Genomic DNA, 24,252 nt, shown 5'->3' with positions numbered 1-24,252 from the left:
GTAACTGAGCACTTTCCAAATCCGTGACCTCTTCTATCAAAGAGGAGAACAGTAGATGGATGGAAACATCAACACCTTCAAGTTCCCCCCTCCTGACTTGGAGCTCTTTTAATCATTTTGACATGAGAGAATTGAATGTTTTTGTTATCAATATTATTATAAAAATATGTTTGTATCAAAATTACTATTTGTGTGGATTGAAACACAAGATACTTTTAACATTTGTATAGCTTTTTAATTTATGAAGTGAAGATGTCAGAAATTAATTACATTGTCTGCAAGTAGCTTACCAGGGCAAGTGAAAGTATTCCATTATATGAATTTCAGGGAGACAATTAGATGTGACCTGTTTATTCAGGTGTGTGCGGATCAAGCCGTCACTGGAATAATTTGGAAATGGAACCTTGACTGCAATGAGTGATCCAGTTAATTTGATTACGGCACACAGTGGATCTGGAATGAGGATTTTTCAGCGTGCTTTGTTACCATTTTTATAAATGAATAGCGAGCTAACCTTTGTTTTAAAAAAAAATGTTGCTTTATTTGAGTCATACACACTATCAATGGCTAGGAGGAAACTTGTGGATCTCTCTCTACCTTCAACAGCCAGATACTCTCTCTCTATCTAACAAGCCAAACAGTGAAGGCAGTGTCTTCAACCTAAAACATAGAACTGGTGCCTTCAGAGGAAGGCCAAGAAAATGTGCCCAGATTTTAAATTATCTTTACGTGGGGTCAGCAAAAACAAGTCACTGAGGTTTGAAACCATCCAACGCATCAACTTAGAAGATTTGTATTGGATTGCTTTTTTTATGGAAACTCTTAAAACAATTTAAATTACCCTCCATGTAGCCTACTACTTTGTGGAACTGAGTCTTTTGGGAGCATTTGTGAGCCAATTGAAGCTCTTCCTTTTAAATCTAACAGCTGTTAAGGGCAATAAACACTAATTTTTTAGAACTTAAAATAAAACCTGCCTCTGTGTCATTTACAGTTACAAGACTTGAGTTAAAAATCCTAAGATGACAAGCAATTTATTTAAAATACATGACATTGTCAGCTGCGAGGTGGAAAAAGACATTTCACCATTTCCCACTTAGAGACATAGAGATGTACCGCACGGAAACAGGCCCTATGGTCCAACTTGTCCATGCTGACCAGATATTCAAAAACAATCCAGTCCCATTTGTCAACACTTGGCTCATATCCCTCTAAACCCTTTCTATTCATATATCCATCCACCCATATATCCTTTTACATGTTGTAATTGTACCTGCCCCCACCACTTCCTCTGGCAGCTCATCCCATACACACACCATCCTCTGTTTGAAAAAGTTGCCCCTTCGGTCCCGATTAAATCTTTTCCCTCTCACCTTAAACCTATGCCCTCTAGTTCTGGACTCCCCACCTCTGGGGAAAATAGCTTGTCTATTTACCCACTTGGCTGTAACAATAGGTTGACCATCAGGAAAACAATGGTAAATGAAACATCACCAAAATAATAAATCACAATGATTTATTTTTCTTTTGCTGAAACTACACTGAGTGATTTTGTTACATGTTTATGTATTTGCTGATCAGTTGAAGTTCTGTTTGTTCAATGCGAAATTCTTTGCATGGTGGTAAAGTCGTTCTCAGCTGAGACTCTTAAAATGTTTGTTTATTGTTTATGCTACAGGGAAATTTGAGCAACACATGGTCACGTACCAGGATCTAGTTGAAAATCCTGGAATTATTGATGATCCAAATTTGGTTATTGGAATCAATAAAAAGTAAGTTCATAAGCTTGTAGCAATGTATGTTGTTATACGGGTTACTGAGTGCTTAAGTACTTTTCATTCTATGTCTTTGTCTTCTCAAAATAGTTGTCTTCTCAAAGTTTGTAAATTGGTTAAAATAGTTAAATTTATTAATGCAAATGCATTCTGTCCTGATTTTAATATACGTTTAAAAAAATTCTTTGCAACTTCTGCAAATCAGAAAGAAACCAAACAATGCTGGCCATTCACAGCAAATCAGTAAGCAGTTGGGAACAGAGAAGGATTACATTCAAACCTGCTTTTGTTCTTTGCAGATGTTGAATGACCTGTATCCAGTATTTCTTGATTGTTGTCCTTTTTTGTAAAAGTTCTGCTATTCTGGTTATTTGCAGATCTACTTTTTGATTTTTTTTTGTTTCCCCTTATTTTGTTCTGATTTAAGTTTCTTGAATAGTTTTTTTAATATTGTGGCTTTTCAGTTTTAGTTAGTTCCGCTTATTTAATTGTATCACTTTATGTGCATGTTGGGCTAATTCTGGGCAATAGTAAATGGAAGGCAGCAACCTCATCCATCACTTATGAATCTGAACAGATGAGATCAAGTGCTTGTTACTTAATTTTATTTTCACAGTTGCCCTCACAAAAAGTCTTGAATTCATGGAACAACTATTTAATAATATAAAGAATTCAAAATAGTCAACTGAGTTTTCTGTTGGAGTTATTGTTATGCCCACAGCACATGTTCTGTATTCCAGCTCTTGATGAGAGAGAGAGAGAGAGAGAGAGAGAGAGCTGGTACTGACATTAAAAAAAACTGCATTAATTGTGAAATGTGTGAACTAGCAGCTAGAATCTTCATTCAGTATGGAACAGAGAAGCTGTGTTTGGCAGGAAGGAAAGACATTCTTTATAATGGTCCTTACAAAATTAAATTATATTTAAATAGTACACAATCCAAGGTAACTTTGAAGTAGAAAGAATGCAAAATTCATAGATAAAATGAACCATTATTTCAAATTGAATGATATCGTGCAAATTTTTTTAAAATGTTGATTTCTTTGCACTGGTGTGAAAACCCTGGATATTTTGTTTTTCATAGATATTATAACTGGGCAGTCGCTGCACCCATGATTCTCTGCATTCAAGTTTTTCAGAAGAATTTACCTAAGGTAGTTATTGTACAATTGCTGAGATGTATTGATTTATCAAAGGGTTAGAACATACAAAATGATTTAGACAAGATTTTAGGAAATAGCAGCAGGAGTTGGCCATTCTGTCCCTTAAACCTGCCCCATCATACTATAAGATCATGGCTGATGTGCTCCAAGCCTCAATTCCTCTTTTGTGCCTGTTCCTTGTAGCTGTTAACTCATTAATATTTTAAAAGTCTGTTGACCTCTTCTAATACTTTCAGTGACCTAGCCTACGCCACACTTTGTGTGGGGAATTCCAGCCATTCAGCATCCTCTGAGAGCAGAAATTCCTTTGATTCTTAGCGTTAAATGAGTGTCCTCTTATTCTGTAACTGTCTGTACTTTGAAATTATCCCACTAGTGGAAATATCTTCTCAATGTCTACCCTGTCAAGCCTCCTCAAAATCTTGTATTTTTCAACTTCTTATTCTTCTGAATTCTGATGAATGAAAATCTAACTTGCTTAGCTGTTCTCAATAAGACAGCTGCTTTATCCTAGAAATCAACCAAGTGAATCTCTGTTGAACTGCCTCCAATGTCAATATATCCTTTCTTAAAAATGGAGATTGAAACTATACAGTATATTTCAGGTGTGATTTCATCGACACCCTGTACAGTTGCATCAAGACTTCCTGGCTATAAACTTCAACCTTTAGCAATAAAGACAAAAGTAGCATTTGTTGGTGTGCATGCTAACTTTTAGTGTTTCATGCACAAGAGCATCCATATTCTGCTGTTTTGCAGTATCACTCCACTTAAATAATAGACTGCCTTTTGATTCTTTCTATGAAAATGCATGACCTCTCCTTTTTCTACATTAAACTCCAATTGCCAAGTTTTTGCCGTTTGTCCTGATCTATCAATATTCCCTTGCAGGTTTCATATGTCCTCACCTGACATGCCCTTCTAGCTATTTTTGTACCATCAGCAAATATGGATCCATTACATCTGCTCCATCTTCCAAGTAATTAATATAAATCATGAGCTAATTGAGGCCCTCGTGCTAATCCATGTGACCCTCCTCTAGTCACATCTTTTGAACCTGAAAATGCCCCCTGAATTCCGACTCTCTTTTCTGTGTGTTAACCAATCCTCCATTCGTGCTAATACATGATCCCTGATACCATGACCTCCTATTGTTATGTATTACAGTTAGTAAATATTTGGCAGGGACAATGTCAATTTAAGAATCAAGTCACTTGATCAGTGGTGAGTCATTCGTCATGTTCGTGGGCTTGCTCAGACTTGTCTTCTGCTTGTTCAGAGTGCACATTCATGGAATAAAACTTCCCTGTTACATTGCAATAATTGATGAGTTTGTGCATTCTTTAATCCTGTTCTGGAGCCAAGTAATGCTTAATATACAATATCTATCTCATGCAAAAGCCTTTATGTAGTGCCTTATTGAATGCTGTTTGGAAATCTCAATGCTGTCTACCAGCTCCCCTTCATTATTGTGCTTGTTATACCTTCGATGATCTCTAGCAAACTGGTCAAGGATTATTTCTCTTTCACAAAACTATGTTGATTTTGTTTGATTGCATTAAGAAATATCTTGCTATTTCTTCCTTAAAATAAACTCAGTTGTTTTCCCAAGGACAGATGTTGGGCTAATTGACGTATACTTTCCTGCTTTCTGCCTCCCACCCTTCTTGAGCTGGAACGTCACATTAACTGCTTTCGAATCTGCTGGAACTCTCCAGAATCCAGTGAGTTCTGGAAAGCTTCCATCAATGCTGCCACTATTTATGTAGCCTCTTCCTTTAAGACCCTTGAATGCAGTCCTGGCGACTTATCTGTCTTCGATCCCATTAGTTCTTCAAATACTTTGTCCTCTGTAATAGCGAGTGTTACATGTCCTTTTCTCCCATTAGACTTGCTTTCTAATCTTTGGGATGTTTATCGCATCCTCTACTGTGAAAACCGATACTACATATTCGTTTAAATTATCTGCCATTTCACTATTTCCCTGTTATCAATTCTCCAGTTTCATCCTGTAAGGGTCCCACACTCATTTTAGCTCCTATTTGTTTATGTTTGTAGAAGCTGTTGCTGTTTGTATTATATATCTTGCTAAGTTATTTTCCTAATCAATTTTATCCCTATTTATTAGCTCTTACAGTCATTCACTGCTGGTGCTTAAACAAATTCACAATCTTCTGGCCTACTACTACTTTTCACTTTTTTTGCTTTCGTTTGTGATTGGATATTTTCCTTGATCACTTTTGTTAACCATGGATGGTTCATCTTTCTCATTGAGTCCTCCTTTTGACTGGAAGTGTGCTAGGCATTATGAAATATGTGCTTAAGTATCTGCTACTGACCTCCTCCTTAGTCTATCTTCCCATGATGTGGAGGTGCCAGTGTTGGACTGGGGTGGACAGGATCAGAAGTCACACAACGCCAGGTTATGGTCCAACAGGTTTATTTGAAATCACAAACTTTCAGAGCGCTGCCCCTTCGTCACTTCACCTGACGAAGGGACAGCGCTCTGAAAAGTTGTGATTTCCAATAAATCTGTTTGACTATAACTTGTTGACATGTGACTTTTGACTCTCTTTTCCCAGTTCACTTTAGACAACACTTACTTCACACCATTGTAGTTATCCTTATTTAAGGTGACGATATTGGTTTGAGACCTAAATTGCTCGCCCTCTAACTAAATATAAAATTCTGCCATGTTGTGATTGCTGCCTTCCAGAAGATCCTTAACTATGAGATCTATTAATCCTGTCTCGTTACATATTACTAGATCTTTAGCTTATTCCCAGTAAGTTTGCAATGTACTGCTCTGTGAAATAATCCCTGATGCATATTCTATGTCACCCTTGTCCATCTGGTTTATCTAGTCATTATTCAGGTTAATATCATCCATTCGCTGCTGAAAATGTGTTGCTGGAAAAGCGCAGCATGTCAGGCAGCATCCAGGGAACAGGAGAATCGACGTTTCGGGCATAAGCCCTTCTTCAGGAATGCCCGAAACGTCGATTCTCCTGTTCCCTGGATGCTGCCTGACCTTCTGCGCTTTTCCAGCAACACATTTTCAGCTCTGATCTCCAGCATCTGCAGACCTCATTTTCTCCTTAATATCATCCATGCCAGTTGTAGTATCCTACTTGGACAATTCAATTATTTGCTGATTTATACTTTGTCCAACAGTAAGGCGACTCCCATGAGTGACTTCTTTCCCTTGCTATTCCTTATTTCCAACAAACTGATTCTACATCTCAATCTATTCTATCTATAGCATTACTCTGTACTGCACTGACACTATCCTTTATTAATGGTGTTACCTCACCTCCTTTTCCTTTTGCTGATTTTACTGGAATGTTAAATTACCTTGAATATTGATTCTTAGTCTTTGTTATCCTGCTACTACATCTCTATTATAGCTGTCAAGTCATATTCACTTATTTCTATTTTCATACTTATTTCAAAACTTCCACCCAGTAAAATAATTATTTCTTGCCCTTCTAGTCCTGAGACAGCACCAATTCTAAAATATATTTCGTCTGGCTCTAAAAGAGCTAACAGCTCTACCGTCTTTTCTTTCTATAACTATCTGCAATGACAACAGCAGCTACTGGTTATTGATCAAGTAGCTATGCTGATTTTTTTGTTCCTCTCTCGATTTTTCTTATATTGGCTGAGACGAGCTATTTCGGCATAATCTGAGACCAATCCTGGGTTTTATTCAACTCTCCATGACTCAGCAGTGGAACACTTCTTTCGTCTTTCTCAGAACGTGGGCGTCACTGGCAAGGCCAGCATTTATTGCCCATTCCTAATTCCCTTCAGTGGTTTGCTAGGTAGTTTGAGGGCACTTCAAAGTCAACCACCTTGCTCTGGGCTTGGAGTCACAAGTATTCTGGAGTCAAGTCCTTCTCTGAAAGCCAATGGCCTCCAAAGGTCAGTGATAGTTCAACAGTCACCAATACTGAGATCAGCTTTTTATTCTCGACTTATTCATTGAATTCCACCAGTTGTCATGATGGGCTTTTGCCCGAAATGTCGATTTTCCTGCTCCTCTGCTGCCTGACCTGCTATGCTTTTCCAGCACCACTCTAATCTAGACTCTGGTTTCCAGCATCTGCAGTCCTTGTTTTTACCTACTGGAATCACTCAGCCAATCAGGGAGTATCTATGGCAAAAACAAATTGGCATTTCGGGTTGAACTGGTCAATCAGTATTTTTAAAACAATTTTTAAACCAGCAGTGCTATTTGGTATTGTGTTTGCTCACTTCATAAACTATTGAGTATTTCTATAATGTGACTTCAGATACAGTTCTTAAGCCAACTTATATGGTGTGCTTCACTTTTCCCTGAGAAGTTTTAAGTAACTTGTATACAAGTGGATATAATAAATATTGTAGATTTCAGATTTAAATTTAAAATGCAAATAGTCATTACTGTAGTACAATAAAACCCTGATGTATCATAAGATTAGGACGACATGTTTCTGGGGAGAAGTATCAAAGCTTAATGTGGCTTGACTTTGAAGATGCATAACCACCTTCTTGCAAGTTGATCCTTGAATCATTGTTCCTATTCATCTTAGGCTACTGTAGATAAGTTGGTAAAGGAAAAGATGCCAAAAAAGACTGGTGGGTGGTGGTTCTCCTGGCGCAGAAAGAACTCTACAGTAAAGGAGGTACGCTTTCTTCTTTCTGTGTCTTTGTTTTATCACTTCTTTAAAAAATAATAATGAAGCAACAACAAACCAGACAGAAGTAACATTTAATGATTAGGGTAGTAGTATTCTGTGGGCATCTGTTTGTAGTCAAATTATATTTATGTCTGATTTACACTTACTCTGAAATCATGCAGCTCCTGTGGGCAACTAATAATGACAACTGGATGCTAGATTTCAGTTCATTAGAGAATGAATCTGTCCGCAACGATTGTAAATGCACTATAAGAAAGATATGCATAATAAAGAGATCTTTCCTATGAAATGTATGTGATGTGGGGTTGCATCTTATAAGATACATTCATGGTAAAGACTAAACTTTAGCGGACATGGCCTTTGTAGTGGTTTTGATGTTACCATCTTAGCTTGGGGCTTGTACAGAGTCTTGATACCGTGTCTTTGTTTTTAGCCAGAATCCAGTATCAAAAAAGGTGAAGGACAGAATGAAAGAAGTGAAAATAAACAAGTTAGCTTACTTGAAGGTTGCAGGTAATATTCAAACATTAACGTTTTTTTTTACAGCTATTCCAAAAGCTCTGCTAAAATAAGCTTCTTACCTAACACTCACTGAATCATTTGTTTCTAAGTGCCAATGATTACACGCTATATGTGGAGTAGAAATCAATATCTAAATGTTACTGGTTAGTTATGCTATCAGGGAAATGAAAACATCTTGTGTCGAAATGTAACACCAGCAATTAAAACAAACTTATTCTGTGATCTGTGGTCTATTCCTAATGAAAAGACAATGCTGAGTTTATCTGCTCCATTACTTATGGTGATCGCGCTTCCATCATGGGCTTCAGCTTTAACCTTATGTCAGTGAAAGGATGTCTGTTAATGTTCATTTTAAGACAACGGATGAATTTGAGGGAAGTAGAGTACCCATGATACTGCTGTACTTGTCCTTGGTGTTAGAGAACATTGAACTGAGGTGCTATTCAGATACGTTGTGATATTCTGTATATTGTACATGCTATAGCCACAACGAGCCTGTGGTGAAAGATGTGGATATTGTGCTCTGATTTGAATGGTAATCTTAAATGTTCTTGAATTTCTTGATAATTATTGCAGATACATCTATGTAGGTGATGTAGTGAGTATTGTAGGTAGTGAAAAAGCCTTGAGGAGTCAGGAGATGAATCACTAATAGCAGACCTATTGCACAAGAGGACTAACAGTTGGAAACCAGTTTATGTCAGTACATAAATTACATCCCAAAATGGCACCAGGTATCTGGGTAGGTTAAACGCTAATGATTATGAGCAGTCAATTCGAAGCATGAAGCTGAAGCGAGTCAAAATGGAAATGATTTGTAGCCATATTTTGATTGCGAAATCTTTATGTTCTTTTGGGACATCTGAAAGGGCCAGGGATCTGTCTTGGGTTCTTGGATTTTTGGCATGTTTTTTCTTGCTCTTGGCGAGGAATTGGATGTCCTATAATCAAGTTTGCAGGTTACCAAACCTTAGCTTGCAATCTTTGAGTTCAGGTGCTTGAACTAGTTGGTATTTAAAGACAGAAAAGGATTTCACAGACTAGATAGAAACTTGTTCCTCGAATGGGGAAGTCCAAAACAATAAATTCGAAACTTAAAATTAAAAAAAGGCTGTTTAAAATTCAAACCATAACAGCTGTTTTTTTTTGAATATTTTTATTGCTTGATCATTGATCTATGAACAGATCTAAGGAAGAGTTGACTTCTAGCGATGATGACTTCAATACCATCAAGGACCGTCCAAAACCAGGTTCTAAATGTCGAGATTCACCTTGTCAGAGCAATACAGCTACCTACAAAAAATCCCTGAGGCTGTCCTCCGAAAAACTGGTAAGTAAATAGTTCTTCAAAATCTGTTTCAACTGTGTTATAACTTGAAACTGAAATAGGTTATGGATCAGTTTCCATATTTAATACTTGTTCATAACCTCAGATGTCACAGATTTGGGTGTCAGAGAATGAAGTAGAATTTATATGATACCTTTCCTGATTTCAGGACATTACAAAATACTTCACAGCCAAATAAATAGTTTTCATGTGTTGTCAATGATGTAATTGATCATATAGTTTGGGAAAAGCAGCATCCAGTCTTATGCGACAATGCTCCACAAGCAACAGTGAAGTAAGTATCCAGGAAAAAATGTCTAATGGTATTGGTTGAGAGTTAAATGCTCACAAACCCTTGGGAGATATCTTCTATTCTCTTTAAAATTGGAACAAGGAATCTTGATTCAACTTTGATAATATACTCAAGTTCTGGAATAATTCCTTGTAGGTTGTTTCATTTGTGTAGTTCGGGAGAATTTTAAAAACCTTGGCAGGAATGTGGAAACCAAAAGACAATATCAAGGATACTGGGTGAGATAGATCATCCAAGGACAGGAGATTAAAAAGTTAATAAGTGGGGTCAGAGTAAAGGGGAATGTAATAAATTTTAATCAGTAATACTGTGCATTTAAGTGAATGCACAGAGTATGGGAAAAAGGATTGGTGAATTTCAGGCATAAATTGCCATTTGGGTATGCTCTTGTGGCTTCTACAGACACCTGGCTCAAAGAAGGGCTGGACCGAGTGTGAATATTCCTGAACATGGTTTGGGTACATTCTGTTGAAAGAGAAAGTTGGGACAAGCAAATCCAGAGCTCACTGGATGATGAAGGAGACAGAATTTAAGATAAGCAAGAAAAGGTGTGCTTGTGAGTATTGTCACGTAGAAAATACAACTGAGAACCAGTTTGAACACAGAAGATTCAGAAGAGAAGCGAGAAAGCAAATGAGAAGCCGAGAGTCATTTTGTAAAGAGACTGGCAGCTAACTTAAAGCGAATCCCAAAGTCATAGAGTCATAGAGATGTACAGCATGGAAGCAGACCCTTTGGTCCATGCCAACCAGATATCCCAACCAATCTAGTCCCACCTGCCAGCACCCGGCCCATATCCTTCCAAACCCTTCCTATTCATACACCCATCCAAATGCCTCTTAAATGTTGCAATTGTACCAGCCTCCACCACTTCCTCTGGCAGCTCATTCCATACACGTACCACCCTGTGGGTGAAAATATTGCCCCTTAGGTATCTTTTATATCTTCCCCTCTCACCCTAAACCTATGCCCTCTCGTTCTGGACTCCCTGACCCCAGGGAAAAAACTTTGCCTATTTACCCTATCCATCCCCTCATAATTTTGTAAACCTCTATAAGGTCACCCCTCAGCCTCCGATGCTCCAGGGAAAACAGCCCCAACCTGTTCAGCCTCTCCCGATAGCTCAAATCCTCCAACCCTGGCAACATCCTTGTAAATCTTTTCTGAACCCTTTCAAGTTTCACAACATCTTTCCGATAGGAAGGAGACCAGAATTGCACGCAATATTCCAACAGTGGCCTAACCAATGTCCTATACAGCTGCAACATGATTTCCCGACTCCTGTACTCAATACTCTGACCAATAAAGGAAAGCATAGCAAACGCCTTCTTCACTATCCTATCTGCCTGCGACTCCACTTTCAAGGAGCTATGAACCTGCACTCCAAGGTCTCTTTGTTCAGCAACACTCCCCAGGACCTTACCATTAAGTGTATAAGTCCTGCTAAGATTTGCTTTCCCAAAATGCAGCACCTCTCATTTACCTGAATTAAACTCCATTTGCCACTTCTCAGCCCATTGGCCCATCTGGTCAAGATCCTGTTGTAATCTGAGGTAACCCTCTTTGCTGTTCACTACACCTCCAATTTTGGTATCATCTGCAAACTTACTAACTGTACCTCTTATGCTCGCATCCAAATCATTTATGTAAATGACAAATAATAGAGGACTCAGCACGGATCCTTGTGGCACTCCACTGGTCACAGGCCACCAGTCTGAAAAACAACCCTCCATCACCACCCTTTGTCTTCTACCTTTGAGCCAGTTCTGTATCCAAATGGCTAGTTCTCCCTGTATTCCATGAGATCCAACCTTGCTAATCAGTCTCCTATGGGGAACCTTGTCGAGCGCCTTACTGAAGTCCATATAGATCACATCTACCGCTCTGCCCTCATCAATCCTCGTTGTTACTTCTTCAAAAAACTCAATCAAGTTTGTGAGACATGATTTCCCACACACATAGTCATGTTGACTATCCTGAATCAGTCCTTGCCGTTCCAATTACATGTACATCTTTTCCCTCAGGATTCCCTCCAACAGCTTGCCCACCACTGAGGTCAGGCTCACTGGTCTATAGTTCCCTGGCTTGTCCTTACCACCCTTCTTAAACAGTGGCACCACGTTTGCCAACCTCCAGTCTTCCGGCACCTCACCTGTGACTATCGATAAATATCTCAGCAAGAGGCCCAGCAATCACTTCTCTAGCTTCCCACAGAGTTCTTGGGTATACCTGATCAGGTCCTGGGGATTTATCCACCTTTACCCATTTCAAGACATCCAGCACTTCCTCCTCTGTAACCTGGACATTTTGCAAGATGTCACCATCTATTTCCCTACAGTCTATATCTTCCATATCTTTTGCAAAATACTCATTTAGTATCTCCTCCATTCCGTTTATTCTTAATGTATTTGTAAAAACCCTTTGGATTCTCCTTAATTCTGTTTGCCAAAGCTATCTCAGGTCCCCTTTTTGCCCTCCTGATTTCCCTCTTAAGTATACTCCTACTGCCTTTATACTCTTCTAAGGATTCACTCGATCTATCCTGTCTATATCTTACATATGCTTCCTTCTTTTTCTTAACCAAACCCTCAATTTCTTTAGTTATCCAGCATTTCCTGTACCTAGCAGCCTTTCCTTTCACCCTGACAGGAATATACTTTTTCTGGATTCTCGTTATCTAATTTCTGTGAACTTCCCATTTTCCAGCCGTCCCTTTGTCTGTGAACGTCTGCCTCCAATCAGCTTTCGAAAATTCTTGCCTAATACTATCAAAATTGGCCTTTTTCTAATTTAAAATTTCAACTTTTAGATCTGGTCTATCCTTTCCCATCACTATTTTAAAACTAATAGAATTATGGTCACTCTGGTAATAGGAAAATGGTCATAAAAAGAAAAGTCTGCACAATTTGGGATCAAAAAGGAGAATTCCCATAGAGAGAGAAGACCATAGCTGAGATGTTAAATTATTACTTTGCATCCATCTTTGCCATGGGTGATGCTGCTGCACAGGCTATGGAAAAAGCTGTTATGGACTAGGCCAGACCACTCATAACATTCTTAAACAGGCAGCCCAGACCATAACTTTGCTATTTGTTTTGGTAAGTGTACAGTGAAAATTACCTGGCGTAAGTTTGCTCGGTTGACTACCAGGTTCTAAAACAGACAAAAATTTATTGAATGAAACACAAAGGACAGAAAGTAGAATACCCACAGAACTCAGACTATCCCAAACTAGACTTAATAATGCTGTTCTGAATATAAACAAGAGTCCCAATAAGCAAACCCCTTAAACATAGAGCAAAAAATGAAACAAAGGCTTATGGGTTGAAGTTAGAAGGGCAGAAGGAGAGACAGTGTCTTGCAGCCCGTTTCCACACAGCTTCACTGCTGCACTGACTCAAACAAGATTTCAGTTTTCAGGATTGACCACTCCCATTTCATAATACAGGTCACTTCTGAACATAAAAGCTTTGGCCTAAAGTCTCATCTGTTTACGTGTAAGCAAAAGGCATTTAACCCCTTTCATCTCTGTACCAAACCAGTCAATTTGGAGCCTGAGTAGTTTACGACCCCTCTGGGGAAAAAAAAACAAGCACACAGTATCCTTGAGAAAAGGAACAGCTTTGTGAAAGCAAAATTAATATAGTCAGTACAATTGATAAGGAAGAGGAAACCTTTCCACTTAAATTTGGTCATGCACCAAGACCAAGTGAGATGTACCCAATGATGGATATGAGAGGAAATGCATCCAAGAAATATGAGGAATGTGAAAGTAGAAACTGCAGAGGCATTGCTGTAACACTTCAGGCTTTCTTAGACTCATGGGTGGAGGCAGAGGACTGGGGAATTGCAAAAGTTACATCCTTGTTCAAATAAAGAGTGTTCAAATAAGGTGCTGTATGGCAGTCAGCTTAACTTCACTTGGGGAAAAGGAAACTTCTAGAAAGAATATTTCAAGACAAAATTAATAGCTACATAAACAAGTGTGGGTTAACTAAGGAAAGCTAACAGATATTTGAGAGGAAAACTCATATTTAACTGGCGTGCTTGAGTTTTCTGAAGAGATAAGAGTATTGATGAAGACAATGCTGTTAATGTGCTGTCCATGGACTTCCAAAAGACATTTGATACAGTGCTGAACAACAGACTTGAGGACACAACTACAGTTTATGGAATGGGGCGGCACGGTGGCACAGTGGTTAGCACTGCTACTGCACAGCGCCAGAGACCCGGATTCAATTCCCGCCTCAGGCGACTGACTGTGTGGTTTGCACGTTCTCCCCGTGCCTGCGTGGGTTTCCCCGGGTGCTCCAGTTTCCTCCCACAGTCCAAAGATGTGCAGGTCAGGTGAATTGGCCATGCTAAATTGCCTGTAGTGTTAGGTAAGGGGTAAATGTAGGAGTAGGGGTATGGGTGGGTTGCGCTTCGGTGGGGCGGTGTGGACTTGTTGGGCCGAAGGGCCTGTTTCCACACTAAGTAATCTAATCTAATCTAATCTAATGAAAAGGAGAGCAGCAGTATAAAATTGACTGAGTGACAGGAAGCATAGAGTAGTGGCTCACGGATGTTCTTTGGGCTGGAAGAAGATTTGTATTGGAGATCTCAGGTATTGATGTTGGGATCTTTGTTTTTCCCTATATGTTAATGACCAAAACCACTGTTGTACAGGGCAAAATCTGTGTATGACATGAAGCTTAGAAACATTGCCAACTCATTGTTATGGTAGTATAGAACATGAAAATGATATTGACAAGTTGATAGAGTGAATGCTTGACAGAAGTTCAGTGCAGAGAGAAGTGAGATGATTTACATTTGGTGGGAGGAAGGAGAGGCAATGCAAATTAAAGGTACAACTCCAAAGAAGGTCTAGGAGCAGAGAGTTCTGAGTATATATGTACGTCATTAAGTGTTGAGATAAGTTGAGAAAGTAGTTTTAAAGCTGGTGTAGAGTTCATGAGCAGGGATGTTATGTTGCGCTTCTGTAAGATACTAGTTTGGCCTCAGCGGGGGTTTTGCTTCTGGATCCAGGCATTGCACCTTGGGAAGGATGTTAAGGCATTATAGATGATGCAGAAGAGAATGGTTTCAGGAGTGAGGGATTTCAGTTATGAACATAGATTCAGAATTTATAACTGTTTTCTTTGGAGAAGGGAAGAATGAGAGGCAATCTTATAGAGGTATTCAAAATCATGAGGAGTCTGGATAGGGTAGTTAGAAACTGTTCCCACTTGGGAAAGGACTAGGAACAAAGTAACAGATTTTAAAGTATTAAGCGTAAAGCAAAAGTGATGTGAGATGATGCTTTTTCTTGCAGAGAATGGTTAAGGTCTGGACTGCCTCAAACAGTTGGAGAGGCAGGTTCAGTCAAGACATTTAGAAGGGAATTATAATGACCTTTGAAAAGAAAATGTGCAGAGCTATGGAGAGAAAGTAGGAGAATGGCATTAAGTGAAATGCTCATTTAGAAAGCTGGTGCTGACATGATGGGCTGAATTGCCTCCTTGTGCTGCAATAATTTTGTGATGAGCATTTGCTTGGGTGTTGGATTTTATATCGAGAACATGGTGGGGTTACCAATTAAAACTTATGTTGTATAGTAAATCAAGGACTATGCCAATATGCTGTTAAACATCAAGTGACTGTCATTATGGAGTTTGCACATTCTCCCTGAGGAGAAAGTGAGGTCTGCAGATGCTAGAGATCAAAGTTGAAACTTTATTGCTGGAACAGCACAGCAGGTCAGGCAGCATCCAGGGAACAGGAGATTCGACGGCCCTTCTTCTCCCTGACTCTGTCTTAGAATAATATTTATTGTCCATCCCTAACTGTCTTCAAGAAAGTGTAGGTGAGCTGCTTTCTTGAACTCCTGTGATTCATGTGGTATAGGTAGTATTGTAAAGAAGGCTGTTCCCAGACAGTGAAGGAATAAATGTATAATTTCATGTGCCATTGGAAAAAGTGAGGTTTTCACAGAGTTGAACCTTTATGGGCAGCTTTCTCTCTCGGTAGCAGTGATGCTAGTGCTTCACTCCTGACTTCAAAGTCCTATTTGGAGTGAACCAACAGTATTTAATTTTACAGTGTCGAATTATTCTTCATATATTTGTTTGCCTCCTTTTTAGAAAAGTTTAAATCTGAAGGATGGCCCAAATAATGCAGTGTTCAGTGTGACAACTCAATATCAGGGAACCTGTCGATGTGAAGGAACCATTTACCTCTGGAACTGGGATGATAAAGTTATTATATCTGACATCGATGGCACAATTACAAAGTAAGTTTGTCTGTACCCCTAATTATTTTTTTTCTGAAATCTCTTTTATACTAAAAGAATGCAGAACTTAATTGGAAGCCAGGGCTAAAAAAGACTAATGTCTTTTTTTTCTTCGCTTTTCATGGTAATGTGAATTAAATTTGCCCCTTTCTGTGCCGAGAAAAATGTTCCTGAACAGTATTCAGAGATTTGCAAAATATAATGATCACTTGCCTGTACCAATGGAGAAGTATAGTGATGCCTATATAACTGTACAGTTTGGTTTATTGTACACTTATGAATCCTGATTCTTTTGCCTCCTACTGCAAGGTCAACGCTGGTTTAAAACGTGTAAAGTAAATGCATAGATTTTCATAGCTATAAACTGTGCACTCATCTAAACATATGGATTCTTGTTCTGTCAGCCCGGTGTCTCATGAAGAAAAAGAAAACGTATCTCCGATACTTCGTACTAAATTATGAGCATATGTGGAATGTTGATATTCTAATTATATGAAAATAAATGAGAGAGTTAAAAGAGACAAAGATGAAGTGATATTTTGAAAATCTCTAATACTGAGGTCTGAAGGATGAAAATTTTCGAGTACCTTTTCATTGCCAAGAATGTTGTTTAACAGAACTCAAGACAATATGGTAAAAGGTGTGTTAATAAGGTAATTAAAAATCTAATGGGTTACTTGAAGTTAGAAATAAGAGACATAGAATATCAAAACCATTAGATCATCTTAGAATTTTATAAACCATTGGTTAGGCCTGATCTGAAGCACTATGGGCAACTACCTATACTTAAGATCTAAAAGGCTTAGAAAAGGGGCACTGAAGGATGCTGTCAGAGCTAAGGGACTTCATTTAGGAAGAGAGATTGGAGAGATTGCGAATGGCCTCCTTGGAGCAGATAGCTTAGGTAACCCAGTAAAGCTTTACTGGATAATCAGAGGTTTTGATAGATTAAGTAGGGAACGTATAAAATCTAGTGAGTCAATAACTTGAGTTCACAGATTCAAAATCCTTAGAAAAAGATTTAGAGGAGAGCAGAGGGGAAATTCCTCAGACTGCTTGTATTCAGGATCTGCTAAAAAGGTGGTGGAAGCTAATTCTATACTTTCTTTAAAAAGGAGATAGGCAGGAAGTTATAATATGAACAGAAGGTGAGGATTTTGGAACAAGCAGGACTGTTGTCTCAATGAACCAGCAAATGAACTACTAATCAAATGGCTCCTTTGTGACTCTATGGAAGTCATTCGTTAGCTTTGGACATAACAGTAAAATACACAATTTTCCTTTAAACAGTAGTTCAGAGTGATACTGCTAGACATTCTATTATGGAATAGAAATTAATCTAGGATGATGTCAGGTCAGTTGCCAGTTTTATACAGTGCCTGAACTGATAGAACTGAATTTCAAACACTGTGTATTATGGGCAGCTGATCCAATATCAACAGTTGCTGAACATCCCAAGGCATTTTTTGTCCCATATTTTTTCAACCCAAGTATAAATTAATTCTAAATTCCCAATTGTCCACTTTGGGGAACATTCCGCCTTGGGCCTTATCAACATGTATACTTGTACTTTGAGCCACATGTTTTGAATTTGGATGCTATTGAGCCATTCTTTAGTGAACTATGGACTTTGTATGTTTAATACCAATTATTATTTGTGTATTTCCAGATCTGATGCTTTAGGGCACATTTTGCCACAGCTGGGGAAAGATTGGACCCACCAGGGCATTGCAAAACTCTACCATAAGATACATCAGTATGTACTTTCATCTGTTTTAAATTATAAAACGGTGCTTCTTGTTGACCCATATTGTTTTGTCTCATTGAACAGCAGTTCTTCTTGAAGTATAGCTTCATAGATATTGTTGGTTCATCTGTGTTTTGAGCTTTCAAATGCATGTTGTATTCACCAGGACTGCCTATTTGCACCTCTACAACATTTGCCATGGCCCATCTGCTGCTCAAACACTCATATATTCCTTTCTTTTTGTTTAAATTTCAACTATTTCAAGAATTTCCTGATTGGTCTGTAATTTTCCATCCTTTATGACTTTGAATTAATCCAAATATCTTGACTTCTATTCTGACTTTCACTAAATCCCATTCTCCCATTATTCTGGTGTTCACTGACCTGCATCAGCTCATGGTTAAGCAATGCCTCCAGGTTAAAAATCCTCATCTTTATTTTTGCATCCCACTATGTCCTTACTCTATTTCTCTCTCTCTCTCTCTCTCTCTCTCTCTCTCTCTCTCTCTCTCTAGCTCTACAACCTCTGAGATATCTGTTTTTCCTATTCTGGTTTAATGAGCATTTACTGTTTTCTTGGTTGCACGATGGTTGAATTATTTTCTTAGTTGCATCACTTGTGCTGTTAACCACCTTGCTCCTAAGCTCTGCAATTCCCTCTTCTACTTTAGGTCACTCCTAAAAATGTGCCTCTTTTCTCAAGCTTTTGGTCATATGAGTTGGGACAGCACGGTGGCTCAGTGGTTAACACTGTTTCCTCACAGCACCAGGGGCATTGGTTTGATTCCAGCCTCAGGCGACTGTGGGATGTTTTCATATTCTCTCTGTGTCTGCATGGGGTTCCTCCCAAAGTTCAAAGATGTGCAGGTTAGGTGGATTGGCCATGGAAAATGCAGAGTTGCAGGGATAGCTTAGGGCAGTGGGTTGCTGTTTGGAAGGGTGGTGTACACTGGATGGGCTAAATGGTCTGCCTCCACACTGCAGAGATTCTATGATTTCTATATGTCTAATTTTTCCTTATCCTTGACTTGTCTTTTTTTAAACAGAATGGTGACTTGCCCAACCCTTTCCAGACCCAATTTGGTTGTCTTCAGTTTTAAGTTGCAGGTATCAGGGATCTTTTTCAAAAGTTGGTTGGGCATTCTTTGAATATGCAGATTTGTTTTAGCAACTTCTATTATTTTTAAAATGTATTATTTTGGAGGCTGTTTATTATTTCAACTTGAGATTGGAGAGAGGGTGAAGTAGATTATTCCTCGCCAGGCAAATCTTCTGAGACAGCAGCCAGAACAATAAGTGAGCTGGTATCAGTGTAAAAACATTATTTTCAATTTATGTAATTTGAATCATAAAGGGTACAATTTAATTAGGAACTCATCAGTGCACAGGGACAAAATTTGTTGTAAACTCAGACTTTGGCGTAAAAATTGTTGGATTCTTGTTAATTGTGCAGATGTTAATTTAATTAATTGTCTGATAACGTGCTGACATTTAAATACAGAGGAACCTTGATTATCCGAACGAAATGGGTGGGCATCATTTTGTTCAGATAATCGATTATTCGAATCAATGCCTCTCTTCTGGGGCTCTGAGTTTTCAGAAGTTTCCTTTTTCCTCGCTGTGCCTGCCTTGCTTCCGCTGTCTGTCTGAGTTTGTTTCTGAGCAGACATACACTTGTTCAGCACTGCTGAAACTCCACACCCCCCCAATCAGTTCAATGAGATTGACAAAGCGAGCACTTATAGAGTTATAGAGATGTACAGCATGGAAGCAGACCCTTTGATCCAACCCATCCATGCTGACCAGATATCCCAACCCAACTCCCTGTTCAGGAGACTAGGCGGCAGCAGCACACGGCATGCGAGCCTCCATCCCCACACCGTCCCCTCAACCCCAACCCCGACTCCCCCCAACCTGACCTCCAGCTGGCACCCCCTAACCCATCGACCCCCCCCCCCAATCCTGCCTCCCATCTGCCCCCCCCCAACCCATACACGCCTCCTAACTCATCCGCTCCCCGCCCCCCCCACCTCATCTAACATCGTCCCCCCCAACCCTGCCCCCATCTGGCCCTGTCCGACCCCCAACCCTGCCCCGTCTGGCCCCTCCCAATCGCGCCCCCATTGTCTGGCCCGCTACCCGTCTGCACAGGACAATGTTGGAGAGATTATCTGGGGAAGGGAGGTACAGGGTACACCCCTGTGTAGAACTCCAGGGAAAGTGTGGGTTGAGAGAGAGTGAGGGGGCCAGAGGTCAGTCATTTCAAGATGGTGCCTGGACTCCCATCGATACCCAGGACTATTCTTGGCTGCATTTTAGTAAGTTGAGTTCGTTTTTAATCACTGTTAACAAAAGGCGCGATCAGTGTTGGAAACACCTCTTTGATGTAGTGTTTCTATCGGGACCTCGATCTTCTTTGGGTAATCCGATATTTGGATAATTGATTTCCTGATAATCGATGTTCCTCTGTATAGCTGAATTTTCTAAGTTAGTTGACTGTGAGCTTCGAGAAATTTTGTTTGCCGTGTATATTTTTATATTCACCACCAGGTGGTGTGAAATATTTTACATGATCATATTACAATTTTGTTTTTCTATAGTTTCAACTATTTTGTATAGAGATTTAAGAATAGTTTATATTTTGCATTTTTTATGGGATTCCTAACATGCTTAACTGACCATTTTGATCAATAATTTGAGTACAGGATGTCTTATTCTGAAAGTATTTTGATTTCTTGTCTAAAAATAAAGAAGCAACAAAATGGCTTGCTTTGTAAGCTAAAAGACTATTTTCAGCCAATCAGTAGGAAATTTACAGGTCGTTCTGTTGTAACGCGCATTTCGACAACATGAATTCGCTATAATGCGATTGTTGACTTGATGTTGTTTGGATAATGTGAACATTCTGCTGAACGAGTATAGTGATTTTCCCTTCGTGATCGTCTTCAGCGCGATTTTCTGTAGTGATTCTCTATAGTGTAAGCTCGCAGAGGAACTTAACTGTCATGTTGTAGCACAATGACCTATAGTTTGGAGGTTTTACAAATGTATTTAAGTAACATCAGTAAATGATCAAGCATCAGTAAATCAACAGTTGTGAAGAAGAGTCAGATTGGACGTGGATGTTAATTCTGTTTCTATATCTACTTATAAATATGTATCATCTGGCAACTAGATCTTTAAAAAAAAACTGAAAAGCTGGGAAATCCGAATTCAAACTGCCCAATTTAAATTAACCAGAAAGCTGTGTTCACTTCACTTTGAGATAGTTTCTCATTTAAACTTCTCTGTTGCATTACAATGTGACAATGTGTGTGATTATCTTTTTTCATGAGATATGGGCATCCCTGGGAAAGCTAACATCTATTCCTAGTTGCCCTTGAAGAGATGGTGCTTTCTTGAATCACTGTAGGTATGAGTTGTAGGATTACCTGCCAACAAAGCGGTTAGAGATGAAACTTCAGGATTTTGACCTTGTGGCATTGAAAGGACAGTAAGTATGTTGTTTCGCCTGGAGAGGTGCTTGGATATGGTAGTATTCCCATCTTCCACTCATGCTCCTCTTCTCGCTAGTAGAGATCACACATCTACAAGGTCCTGTTGACGGAGTCTTGGTGGGTTACTGCATTGCTTTTGTAGATAATAATCAGTGGTCATTGTGCACCAGTGATGGAGGGAGAAAATATTTAAGATGGTGAATGAGGTGTCAATCCAGCTTTATATTAAGTGATTTTTTTTTTCTGTTTATTTTAATATTACAATGTATTTTAATATTATGATGACTGTTACCATGAGTATGTGGTGAGGTTGAAATAGCTTAATGATAATTTTAATAGTTAATACTTGATTTTGAAATGATCAATCTTGAACAATAGTTGGGTTCTGAGTGACTTGTATCCCGTGGTTGTGGGTATGTTCGCCAAGCTGGGAAGTTGATTTACAGACGTTTCGTTCCCTGACTAGGTGACATTTTCAGTGCTTTGGAGCCTCCTGTGAAGCGCTGCTGTATTGTGTCTTCTGGAATTTATTTGGTTCCATTTCTTCTGCTTCCGGTTGCCGGTTCCAATTGTTCGTTGTATTGGCTAGTATATTGGGTCCAGGTCAATGTGCTTGTTGATAGTCTGTGGATGAGTGCCATGCTTCTAGGAATTCTCTGGCTGTCTTCTCTTTAGCTTGTCCTATGATCGTTGTGTTGTCCCAGTTGAATTTGTGGTCCCTATCATCTGTGTATATGGCTACTAGGGACAGTTGACTTGTATACCATCTGTACCTGTCAAGGCCACGCTGAAATTTAGGCAGTACAGCAACTATAATAGACATTTTTTTTGTAAATCTACTGTAGCCAACTTAGTGATTTAGGTATTAGTGGCACCGTGTTTCCATTTGTCTTTTTTTGCTCTGGTCCTTTCAGGAAAAGATCATGTTGAGCATCATCTCTATTTTTAGCCCATGGATGAACTTTTATCTCCAAATTTCTTGTGCTCATGGAAGACTAAGATTTCTGCCACTTGATGTGCAGAAATGATTTGCATTTATATAAAACCTTTCTTCATCTCAAGATATTCCAATGTGCTTTAAAGGCAAATAAATATTGAGTTGTGGTCACTGTTATAAGGAGCATGGCATTAATTTGCACAAAGGTAAACTGTCTCAGTGGTAATCTAATAATGACCTAATTATCTGTATTGTTAGATCTTGTTTTGAGAAATAATATTGGCCAGGATTAACTCTCCCGTTATTCTTTGAGGATTTGATCTTTTCCATCTAAAATAGAGTAGATGGGCCTTTGGTTTGATGTCTCATGAAAAGTCGGTATCTCTAATGGGACATCGCTGTCTCCTTACTATACTAGAGAGTAAGGTTAGATTTTTGTCTTTATGTTTCAGGAGTAGGATTTGAACCTATAATCTTTTAACTCAGTGAGCCACGGCTGACTTTGAGCAAGTTATAAGTGGACGACAGTGAACTGTGCCTTTCTGCAAGTTGAAAGCTTATGACTCGTGATATTCAGCTATTTTAATTAAAAAGAATTGAGAGAAGTAAATTAAATTAGTAAAAGCTGAAAACATTTGAAGCACTGAACAATGCCAAGTTATGTTGTGTGTTGATTCTAAATATCATCTTTTCCGTCTTTTTTATAATCTTGGGAAATTATTTTCAAAATTGTTATGAAGTTTTGTCTCAAATAGTTTTGCTCATTAGAGTAGTGACATTCTTGAATGTTGGGAACTGAGACAAACTTAAAAGCAATATCAACATTGCTGCTCAACTTTAGGTCAGACCAGCAAATCTGTAATACTGGATAAGTTATTATCATTTTTCTGTTGTGAGTTTCACCTAAGAAAATAATTCCCAAGCTAAGTTTCCTTCTGATAGAGAGAACTTTGATTCCATCACACAAGATGGAGCTGACCTTCATTCCTAAGTGCAAGGGGTATGTGCTTTTGGGAATTCCGTTCATTCTTGAAATTTAATGAAATATGTATTGAATAGGGTAAGGCAGAAACAGGCTGTTCCTGACTAAGGGCTTATGCCCGAAACGTCGATTCTCCTGTTCCTTGGATGCTGCCTGACCTGCTGCGCTTTTCCAGCAACACATTTCCAGCTCTGTTATATCAGTCAAGCATGCAAAGATGTGTTTCATTGTAAACCTAGTCAAATTCCTCTCTTGTTAACATTACTACCAAATAGAAACTGCAGTGGTCTGTTTTTTAAAAAAAACAGCAAGCATTTGTTAGCAGATAAATTACTTTCCTCCTTCAATTCTCTGTGTCTTTTTAAGGTAACTTGAGTTAGTTGTTTGACAGTAGTGTTGCATAGAACGCTCATTGTCAAAAATGTGAAGTTCTTTTTGAAACTGATGTTTTCTTTGTATTAATTAATATCCATAGCTTGCAGCTGAATATACTGATAAGCTCTAGGCAAGGGAAATAAATTGTAGTAATTTTTACTTGACACAAGTGAAGAATACTATTTTCATTAATTATTTTATTTGACTTTTTGTACAGGAATGGATACAAATTTCTTTACTGCTCAGCCCGTGCCATTGGAATGGCAGATATAACCAGGGGATACTTACACTGGGTTAATGATAGAGGTACTGTGCTTCCGAGAGGACCACTCCTGCTAGCTCCGAGTAGTTTGATTTCAGCAATACACAGGTAGTGATTATTTTCAGTATTTATATATTTTTATCAGTAATGAAGTTGCCATCATAAATTTATCATTTAAATTTAATTGTACTTCAATCATCATTTAAAGGTATAGTCACATTTAAGGTGGATAATTTCTCCATTTGATTAGGTTAGATTCCCTACAGTATGGAAGCAGGCCCTTCTGCCCAACAAGTCCCCACCGACCCAGGCTCATTCCCTTACCCTGTATTTACCCATGACTAATGCACCTAAAGTTATGGGCAATTTAGCCTGGCCAGGTCACCTAACCTGCGCATC

At 38.9% G+C, this 24,252-nt stretch overlaps 1 protein-coding gene across 2 annotated transcripts in view; it reads left to right on the top strand.

The window, feature by feature from the left end:
* Positions 1 to 24,252, top strand: part of LOC122559963 (phosphatidate phosphatase LPIN2-like) — a 235,190-nt gene that overhangs the window by 201,480 nt on the left and 9,458 nt on the right. For both annotated transcript variants that reach the window (XM_087994824.1, XM_087994823.1), the window contains exons 10-17: positions 1,679 to 1,772; positions 2,860 to 2,929; positions 7,513 to 7,605; positions 8,054 to 8,133; positions 9,328 to 9,472; positions 15,905 to 16,053; positions 17,723 to 17,809; positions 23,809 to 23,961. In XM_087994824.1, coding sequence (XP_087850950.1) covers positions 1,679 to 1,772; positions 2,860 to 2,929; positions 7,513 to 7,605; positions 8,054 to 8,133; positions 9,328 to 9,472; positions 15,905 to 16,053; positions 17,723 to 17,809; positions 23,809 to 23,961 — 871 coding nt within the window. The remainder of the gene's footprint in view (positions 1 to 1,678; positions 1,773 to 2,859; positions 2,930 to 7,512; positions 7,606 to 8,053; positions 8,134 to 9,327; positions 9,473 to 15,904; positions 16,054 to 17,722; positions 17,810 to 23,808; positions 23,962 to 24,252) is intronic.

Source organism: Chiloscyllium plagiosum, unplaced genomic scaffold (genome assembly GCF_037043375.1).
Source record: "Chiloscyllium plagiosum isolate Xiang-an unplaced genomic scaffold, Cpla_swu_hap1 HiC_scaffold_15, whole genome shotgun sequence".
Lineage (NCBI taxonomy): Eukaryota > Metazoa > Chordata > Chondrichthyes > Orectolobiformes > Hemiscylliidae > Chiloscyllium > Chiloscyllium plagiosum.
Note: the sequence above shows the minus strand (reverse complement) of the source record. Positions and strands in the feature narration are given on the sequence as shown.